General features: G+C 29.1%; 1 protein-coding gene across 1 annotated transcript; it reads right to left on the bottom strand.

Annotated features, from left to right (window-relative positions):
• Positions 1 to 90: 90 nt before the first annotated feature.
• Positions 91 to 10,127, bottom strand: LOC124433240 (NAD-dependent protein deacetylase sirtuin-1). The gene is made up of 10 exons (XM_046983019.1): positions 9,980 to 10,127; positions 8,529 to 8,658; positions 8,222 to 8,456; positions 7,914 to 8,129; positions 7,609 to 7,816; positions 7,093 to 7,251; positions 6,280 to 6,556; positions 5,341 to 6,194; positions 5,008 to 5,244; positions 91 to 4,799 (listed from the first exon to the last, which is right to left on the bottom strand). The coding sequence occupies exons 1-10, from the start codon at positions 10,125 to 10,127 to the stop codon at positions 4,705 to 4,707; spliced, it is 2,559 nt and encodes an 852-aa protein (XP_046838975.1). The 3' UTR covers positions 91 to 4,704.
• Between the last annotated feature and the right edge of the window lie 921 nt (positions 10,128 to 11,048).

Raw genomic sequence — 11,048 nt, 5'->3', positions numbered from 1 at the left:
TCAGTTATTTATAATGTCTTAATATTGTTTACTTTACAGTAAATAAATTAAGCAATTATTATATAGCATTGTTAAAGGAATCAAAAGTAGAAAGCTTTGCAGTAAAGTATAATATGATAAATGTCAAATATCTAAAAGTACTTCGAGTAGTATATAGTATCGCCTTAACACTATTGCTTTTTAATGCATTGTACTTGTTTTTCTTATGTATTATTTCAATTTTTTTTTCTCTCTTATATACTAAATGTGAGAAAGAAGACTATCTTACATTCATTTTTCTAATGATTCTCAAATATGGATTTGAGCAAATTACACATAAAATCGCATTTGCTTATATTTAACAAGACTTAACGTATAATTTATCTTATTAATTATAGTTGCATCCAATGTTCTTTGTTTTAAATCGCCATCATGAGTTACTGTATTTTTTGTTATACACACAACATCGATAACTATCAAGAATTAAAATACAAGTATACGTCTTTCAAACAGATACTTGTACATAATGACACGTCAAGCATATAAATCAAAATGATCCTTTTTTACATTATCAATAAAGGTGTAAACAAGACTGAGTATACTCGCTTTCACTTTTATTTGTACATTTATCCTTGTTACATCATTTTTTTGTCTATTTAAATGCAAATATAAGAATTAATAATTTGTTGGGGGCTCCATTGGGTGATAGAATAAATCGTGTAGCTGCTATTATAGAAAATTGTTTAATTTAAAAGATTAAGCTTACACGTTAGTAATACCAAAAAACAAAACTTACAACGTTTATAATAGAGAACATTTTTTTTAAACATTCGTTAGATTGAATAACAAATTATAAAAAAATCAAGAACTGTTTCTACTATTTTCGCCGCATTAGCTGAATTGTAAAAATTAATTTTTCTTTATCCTTTTCTTTTTTTTTGACATATTATATAATATACATATACATATACATATATATAAATATATATATATATATATATATATATATATTCGCGTCTCAACTAATACGACGAGATCCATAATCTGTTACATATAGTAAAAATAATAAATATTTACATATGACGCATTTATACAAAAAGTCAGTACTCTTGAAAAAAAGTTGGTATGATTGTCAAATCTTCGTAAATGAACACTTCTGTCTTTCTGAATCGATCGCGTATTTTATAGGATTAAATTTTAATTATCATGACATGGAATAATACTTTTAAAATAATTAATATATTTTTAATAAATATACACAATATAATAAAATTATATAAAAATTTTCCATATTCCAATACTATCTGAATGAACAAAAAATAGGAGTTATAAATATGTAAAAGAGATTGATTTCTTTATAATGCTATTATATTAAACTAACATTCCTTTAACTATAATATTAAATGTTATCGATAGCAGAAAGATAATGTTCCGAAAGATTTGCGTAACTTTGGGCGCAATAATAAAAACCAACTTTTTGTTCTGTGTGTGTATACATGTATACATATATATATGTGTGTGTGTGTGTATGTTGTGTGTGTACGTGCGCGCGCGCGCGTGCGGCGTGTGAATGCGCACTCTCATTATATCCTAAATAAATAAAAGAAGAGTAAAAATAAAACGAGGTGTGGATAAAGAGAGGGAGCCTTTCATAAAATAATACCTAATCTGCCTTTCCTGCATATTACTTCGCAAAACAATGATAAATAAAGCCATTTGTACAAAGCAGAAGATAATCTCTTCGTCTAATCTTATAAAATTGACTCTTACTGTTAGGAACCAGAATATATGTATGTATATATATATATATATATATATATATATATATATATATATATATATATATATAATATATATATTTATATATAGACATATATAAAGGTAACAGAGCAGATTAAGAGTCTTCAATCCTTCGCTGCGTTGGAATCTTCACACGTGTATTATAATTAACGTCCAAAAGAGGATTAGTGGCTTAGAAACTTAGAAGAGAAAACTTCAATTCTTTAGCCACATTTAGTAAATGTATTACTAGATGTCTTTAATTAGTGCAAGATTCTAGTAACTAGTCGGACGTGTGTTTTCCTATATGCGTAGTTTATCGTTATATGTCAAATTCCGTAAAGCAATGTCCGATATTTTTTGGGGAGGGGGACATTGCTATTAGTACACATTAACGTTTACTGTATTCATAATCTGCTTGTTGCGCATATAATCATTCTGTACAATTTCTTTTTTTTATTATTTTTTTTTCTGCAATAATAACTTTGACAAATCCTTTCGTTTTGATGCACGCATACAAAATGCCTGAGTTTTATAAGTTTTTTTTAACATATTTGACTCGAACTTTGCAATGCATCGTCTTGCAATTATCTTGCAAATATAACACAATCGTATGTGACAACAACGATTGTCACCAATGGTTTGTCGAAAGTTATTGCATTGTTGTTCTCTGTGTTTATATCCTGTAAATTACTAATCTAACCTTTTTTTTTTTCATTCATATAAAAATAACACGCAATGCGAAGCTATCCAACATTGCTTTGTACATTCGCCCGTGCTCCAATGAAACAAAGTCGAACTTAATAAGCTTAAATTATTAATTGCCAAATCATTAAGACCATCGTTTAATCGTGCTGATGTACAATATATATATATATGTATATATATATTTATGTATATATATATATATATATTTATATATTATATATATTATATATTATATATATATATTATATATATACATATATTATATATATATATAATATAAAATAATTAATTTTAAATCTAAATTGCTGTATAGAAAACAGGTTTTTTTTTGTTATCAATACGATATTCGAGGAACGTTACTTTCTAAGAAATTTTTCATTGTCCTTTTCTTTTTAAAGAAAAATCAATAACTTTGAGACATAACACGTTAATCTATAGAATCTATATGTATAAAAAATACATATATATATACCACTAATTTTCGAACGAGGCTATAAAAAAAAAGTTAGCTTTTATCTCAGCCTGAAACACGTTACAATCGAAAAATTGGTATATCTTTTCTTTGGAGAATCGCAAAGAAAGATAAAGAAGAATAGTAATATACAGTTTATAATTGGAGCAAAAACAAGGTTTGATAGAAAACATAAATTGTAATAAGAGCACTAACGCGTAAAGAAGTCACAAGATTCTAAGTGAAACATAAAAATTAATGGAATTTGATTAAAATTGTCTTCGAAGCTTTTTGATAAAAAAAAAAAAAAAAAAAAAGAAAAAAAAAATGATTGTGATCTCTTTAACAATCATTTTAAAGAAATATACGGCAATGATTTTCTTCGACTTAATTATATTCGTATTTCTATTATTTCGGTGCCAATCTCTACTTATAGCGTAAATTCACGTGCATACTGAGTGTGATTACGTTAGTTGAAAACATTAAAATGTTAATATTAAATGCTTTTTTTGCACGAGATGGTCGGTAATCTAAAGTGCTCATATTAAACGTGTTTCTATATATATGATTGCTTGATATTTACAATCCTTTCAATACTTTGGCTCTCAAATACGAAGAACAAAAGAACATTTATTGCATGTTGTTATCGTCTCATGATTTTTTTGTGGTAATACGAAATCATGGTATAACTATGATATTTATATTTACATATCCCTTTATAAAGAATCGATCGATAAATAATAATAATAATATTAATAGCAATAATAATAAGAAGAAGAAGAAGAGAAGAATAAGAATAATAATACGAAAGAGGATTTCAATATACTTACAGAATAATCACTGGTATCTCTCAGAGAGAAAACCTTAATATATAACGTATTTGTGTGAGTTCGAGTTACATTGGTATATCTATGCGCCGATGTAATAATATTTAAAGTACGTTATTTCATTTGAAATATTATCAAATACGATACACGGAGATCGTCACGAAAAATGCAATTTCTATTCTCATTGGAAGAAAAATGCTTTCAATTTGTAAAAATCGATAGACAAATTTGTGAAATTGTAACTTTACAACAATATAACACTTATCATTTCCATGAGATTATTATTTCAATAATTATTATATTCAGAATGTTATTTTGTGTTCAATTTATATCGCATTTTCTATAAAAAAAAAACCACAATAGGATGCAGCTTGTAGAAGCTGCATTTAAAAAATCTAAACGATTACTTTCGATGTTTGCAAAAAGTTTCATCTGTACCATTTTATCTACCAAACTTTGTGAAAACATTAAAATGAAATTACAAAGTAATACATATTAGAAAAACATGTACATTATGTATACCGTTGAATGTATATGTTGAGGTTGTGAAATATGTTACACCATTTACAATGTAACTCATGTTTCAACAGAACTATCGATTGAAGTTCAACCTTGATTTTGTCGTGAGTCTACAACCATGAGTAAAAACTGAACATTTCAGTATTCGGTGGTAATACTTTATGGTCAAGTATCGTTAATCTCATGTCTAATGAATCGTATAAATAAGCTTCTTTGCCTCTACCGCCTGATACAACTTAATTCTAATTACCAAGCAAGAAGACTTCTACACAATTCATTCGTGTGTATTCCGTGTATGACAACGTATATCTCGAACATTGCTTTGTGTTACGTCGATAAGAATTGCACTGTACATTAACTACTCAACGATATCATCAAATTCTGCTAAAAATTCATTAAAGTAACAGTGACTAAAATTGACTGCCACATTTCTGTACACGTTCAATTTTGTATACCACTATACGAATTACTTGCCCAGTTTACATTGTTGTCTTCGGCTTCATTGTTAACTTTCTGTGTTGGATTATCAGTGGAACCTGGATAGAACAATAAAAATAAAAATAAATATATAAAAATAAATATATAAATATATATATATATATAAAAAAAAAAAAAGAATTAATCGAGATAATTTGAAACTTTTGAAAGATATATTTTTCTTATTGACCTTTCCATCTCAAAATACGGAAAGACAGGTATGCCAAATTTGAAGAAATTAAATATTACGAAAAAAAAAGTACTTACAAGTGTCATGTATCTCTTCCTGCTCCCTTTCTCCCTCACCTTCTTCTTCTTCCTCCTCTTCTTCTTCCTCCTCCTCTTCCTCCTCCTCCTCTTCGTCGCCCGATGAAGACTCACTATCGCTATCAAAACTTTCGGAATTTGCTGATAAGGAATATCTATCATAATCTTCGGGATCAGAATACACTTCTGCTCCAGGAAAAATATATCTTCCAGGTGTTAATTGATAATATGAATTATCTATGAAAACAAAAATTTTTATCAAATTAAAATATAATAATCGGTCAACTGAGATGTAAATAAAAAAATTTACATTAGTTTTATTTATATATATACCTGGTAATCTAGTAGCAAGACTTTCTCTGATTTTAGGAGGCCAGCAATATCTCTCTAATTCATTGGATTTCGATTCTCCAAGTTCACCTTTTTCTTCCGAACTATCAACGCTATTACAACTATCGCCTATACCAGAATCCATAGCCGAATCAATAGACGTTTGACGTGGCTTAAAAACAGTTTTCTCGTACCCAACATGATTCATTAATGTTGATTCTTCATTAGATTTCGTTATTTCTTCCCTACTGTCGTCAAATCGATTTGTTTCCGAAGTAATGTTCGTTAAAGTATTGATTGAAGGAAATTCGATTAATCTTGGAGCCACTTGGCATTCTTCTAAATTATAAATTTGGCCATTATGTTCAGACGTTGATTCCACAGATATAATATGATTCTTAGATTCTACAGAATGTATCGTTTGATCACTAGTTTCTGTTACATCCTTACACGTAACGTAATTTATAACGGAATGGCACCCAAGATTCATTCTTTTAGGACTATTTTCATTACTGGAAATATCTAACCTTCGCTTTGGACTTTCATCTAAGTTATAAGTTTCTTCTACATTTTCTGTACGAGTAATTTGGAAAGTCGAAGAAACACATACGTCTGTTGTATTTTGGACGTATTGAGCTATCGGATTTGGATTGATTATTAAATTGTTTGGACTTTCTAAAGAAATATTATGTGATGTTAAAATATCGTCTGTACTACTTTGTGGTAATATCGTGTGATCGGCAATATCTTGACTTTGTTCCCACGTATCGTCCGGTACACAACGCGATGGTAATAGTTGAGATGCTTCTTTTAGGACTTTTTCACGCCAACATACTTCTTTGTAATTATCACCCATTCTGTAAAAAAAGAAAAAAAATCATCATATTAAGAATATCATATTCATCGTATATAAGATGAGAAAGAGAATCAAAATCAACTTACAAATGACAAAGCTGATTTATAATAATATCACCATCTCCCAGTAGCTCAACGTCAAATTTGAGATGCGGCAGGGATTCACGATTGATGAGAATTTGCGGGACGTGAGATGGTATAGATGATGGTATTAATGCTACCGGCTGAACCTTTAGAGATGATCCAATGACAATTAAAAGATCACAATCGTCCTTATCTTTTGCCATAGCATCATGAAATGCATCCGGAAGACCTTCGCCAAAGAAGACTATGTCAGGTTTCATAATACCTTGAGACACGAGATCTGAAAATTAAAGAGACAAAAATGTATTTCAAATACCAAATTGATTTTTTCAATTAAATATGGGAGAAAAGAAAAAAAAAAGAAAAATCAGGATCAGAGAGTAATGGCGTCTTTTTCACTCAATCATAACATACTTCAATTGTAAATGTCAAATGTGATAAAATGGCAAGCGGTAAACTGTAAGCCCGTAACCACGTCTGATTGGCGTTTACGGGGTTATTTGATGCAATTTTATAAGTTTACCTTATTATGCTTATTAATAAGCGAGGTTTTACTCGCAGTTATGATTGACATATCGACTTATGTGTGGATCAGTGTAAATGGCAACATCATTTAGCGAAGATGTATTCCGAGAAGAGCAGATAATGTTCTCACATGGCCATCGACTCGCGACACAATATAGGAAAGGCTAATAGCAGAAACTATCTCTAGATAGCTAAGTTTCCATACCATAGAAACTGATAAGCCAGATTACGAAAGACTGCAAATAAATATACTATCAGCGGAGATCAAATATAAATAGGTCATCCATTTACCTCTATAATTTTCATTGGAGTTGGTCTCGGCTATTGAAGGTAGGGCGTTCACTCTGCATTTTGGACACAAAGGTATTCTTTGGGCAAAGATATCTTCTCTGATGTCGTCCGCTTTAACTTGATATTTACACCTTGTACAAGAAGCAGTAGCAAACGAGCCTTTGAGAGAGAAAAAAAAAAAAAAACATAGAAAAAACGAATGCATAATAAGAAATAGCACGATTAAAGAATTTCAATATTTTTTCTATTTAACGAGAGATACTTTCGATCTTACATTTCCATTTTTTCTTGAGTACAAGCAACCCTTGTATAACACGATACTCCAAGAACATGGTTTCGATATAGCACGGTACAAAAATTGCGAAATACCCTCCTATATCACGGTTTTGATATATACAAAACAAATTCGCCTAATTTATATTACTTCCTAGCTTTTTATAACACGATACATAACCACGGTAATTAACCGTGTTATAGGAGAGTTGCCTGTACCACAGGAATATCGAATTTACATACCGTGGCACTCTATCACGTTTTCAATGCCAGCTACTTGTTCCAAAGTATCGATATTTTGTGAATAATTTCGTAAAAGCTTCTTCTGTTTGTCCAATATTTTTATAAACCTATGACAGGGGCTAGGTTTAAACTGTCCTGGATATATTTCACGTGCAAATTTGTAAAATGGCCTAGGATCTTGACCAAAATAATTGATGTCAAACATAGCCTATAAAATAAATAGTAAAGATCACATATTAACAAAAATAAATATATGAAGTTAAATAAAATGTATTAAAGCAATCAAATTTATTATTTTGCACTACCTGTGGATCGGGTAAATCTGGAAAATCTTGAGCGAGTCTTGAATATATACCATCTCTACTTCTAAAGTCAGGTATACCGCAACTTACACTCACACCAGCGCCCGTCAGAACTATGATTTTTTTACTATTGCGAATTAACCTAACAACATCGGACAACGTATTTATATGCCTCAACTTTTGCCTTCGTGGTGGTTCACACATCATATTTAATATTATCTAAAATATCGAATTGCTTAGCATTAGTATATCCTGATCACAGATATTTTATTTAATGTATTTTCATATTCTATTTACTATTTAATAGATACCTTCCACAGCGTCAGGTCATCAACCTGCTCTGGAATCTGTGTGGAATCCATGAGTAGGTGATGTAAAAGATCTCGTGGATCTGTACCTATTAACATTTGCTTTTCCACCCACGAACAGGCGTTTTGCCACTGATTACCAACTTCTCCGTTACCAGAAAGTTCAGACAAACCTGATAAATCTGACAAATTGGATACTGTCGATGACACTTCGTCTTTTTCATCTGCAGTGTCAATCCTAATACACGAATGATAACAATAAATAACAAAATATTTCAAAGTATAATATGATTTAATGATTTCAACTTACGGGCATCCAGTATCGTCACTGGTCGAATCAATTCTAGATGAAGATGTCAAATTTGTAGCATCTGAAGAAGTGGAAGCAGACTTGGATTCATCGCTTAATTCAGCATATGCGCTGTCTGTACCCGATGTTTCTATATATATATAAAAGAAAATAATCATTAATTATTTTATTACAAAAAATTAATGTTAGATTTTAACTCTCAAAAAAAAAAAAAAGAAAAAAAAAAGAAAAGAAAAAGAAAAGAAAAAGAAAAAAAAAACCACCTATATTGTTATAATATAGATTCTAATGAATACTATACATATCTAACTTTAAATATTATTTCAACCAATATATTCATGCAATTATAAATTATTATTTCAAATGAAAATATATTTTCTTCTCCTTTGTATAAAAAATTTGTATATAAAAGAAAACTTAATAACTTTATATATCCTTTTAGAAATAGAACAATTCAATAAATCTATTAAATTCTGTTTTGTTATCAATGGATCATAAATATAGATTTCAAAATTATTTTATGTAATTATAAAATAAATTTATATTTTTATTACTTCGTTTTTTTTTTTTTTTTTTTTTTTTTTTAAGATGTACACTTATATTTATTAATATTTAATGAAAAATTATAGTTCAGATATAAATTTCATCTCATTATTTATATATTTGATTTATAAATCGTTTTCATAAAAATAAAAAATAAAAAAAATAAAAATAAAAAAAAAGAAATGAAAAAAAATAAAAAAAGAAATGAAAAAAAAATGAAAAACGTAATATTGATTGTATCCGAAGATATTAATAGGGGGAAAAGAAAAATGGTTTTATTTAGAAAATCGCTATCCATTTATAAAAGTCGATGAATTATTATTAAAATATCTTTATATATATACATACATATATATATGTATATATATAGACACACATATATATATGTATACATATATATGATATGTATACATATATTCTGTAAAAATGATTATATTTGTAGGATATCATATTTTTCCCGCCTATCAATGTATATGCGCAATGAAGGAAAAACAGTTACGTTTCTCTTTTATGTGAGAATTGTGCCATCTGTGAATCTCTGCGAATGAAGCGCACCGAGATGCTACTGTCACACTAATCCTTCGATACGCGCCTCAAATGCTTTATGTTCTAAGGAAAATTCTTCTGTCTTTTTTTACACGCGACATTGAAAAAAATGCGACCAATAGCAAGGAAATCATAGAATACCGGCCTTATAAAGTTGCTTGAGGAAACTGTTAACTGCGGTAGAAGTAAAGTATTTAGAAAATACGACGCACGAAGCGCAACTGTCATGGCGTCCTCAGTACTCGCTGCAAACAGGATCAAGCTAAGACAGACCATGGAAAATGAGGTGACGCCTTTCGCTCCGCCATCTTGCAATTTTTGTCGATTTCTTTAATTAATCGTTCATAATATTGCGAACATACCTTCAAAATCTTCATTCGCTCTGTCGCGTACGATCTCGCAATCTCTGAAATCTGGTTCAATACTGTTGATAGACGTATAGTCGTAACCGTCGACCTTTCGCCGTTTTGCTGGGGACGAATATTCTGGCACCTCCGAGCCCGACGCCATTTTCAACAGCAATGCATTGCACACTTTGATGAGCGGGCCGGTAGCTTAACAGAGGTCGCTTTTGTCCACGATATCCCCTCCTTGGTCTTAGATGAGAATAGGAGACGGCAACTAGACCGATTTCTACCACTTAACAATAAAATCAAATAATGGCACAAAAACCATCATTGAAAATTATAGTCATAAATTTTATATTTTAATCTCGATTATAATTCTTCATAAAAGACTACGCGTACATACAACATTACATATTTTATTAAGAAATGCCATTTAATTCATCAAATAAATTCATAAAAATTTTAACCATTTTTTTCATTATTGTACAATATATAAAAATATCAAATGTAATAAGATAAATATATTTTATTTATGTACTTAGTTTTATAATACAATATATATTTATCATTCACTATTTCATGATGAAATATTCCTCAAGATCTATATCATTTCTTGTGTATATCTGACATGTAAATATATATGTATGTCAAATATAATTGAAGTAGGAGAATTTACATATTTTTTATTTTAATACGTTGTTTTATTAAAAAATACAAAGAGTAAAGGAAAAGAAAAATTAATTTTCTCTTTGAACATCAGTGAACTGCTTCGCATACTTAATTACGTCAAGAGGTTAACCAAGTAATCACAAATCGTGTATTTTTATTGATTTACTTACCTTTAATAATTGTGATAGTTATTGCTCTCGTAATACTTTAAATGCAAGGAATATTTATTGCGTGAACTGTAAATATACATCTCATATAAATAATTGAATTGACTAAAACGTATATATATATATATTCGTATAATGTCATAACATATTTATATATGAAAAATAATTAAACAATACTATAGGATAGTACTAGTACTAGTACTAATTAAATAAAACAAATTTAGTATAAATTTAATATTAAAAACTTG

This window comes from Vespa crabro, chromosome 2, assembly GCF_910589235.1.
Source record: "Vespa crabro chromosome 2, iyVesCrab1.2, whole genome shotgun sequence".
Classification (NCBI taxonomy): Eukaryota; Metazoa; Arthropoda; class Insecta; order Hymenoptera; family Vespidae; genus Vespa; species Vespa crabro.
The sequence above is the reverse complement of the archived record's forward strand: the minus strand, read 5'-3'. Positions and strand labels throughout refer to the sequence as shown.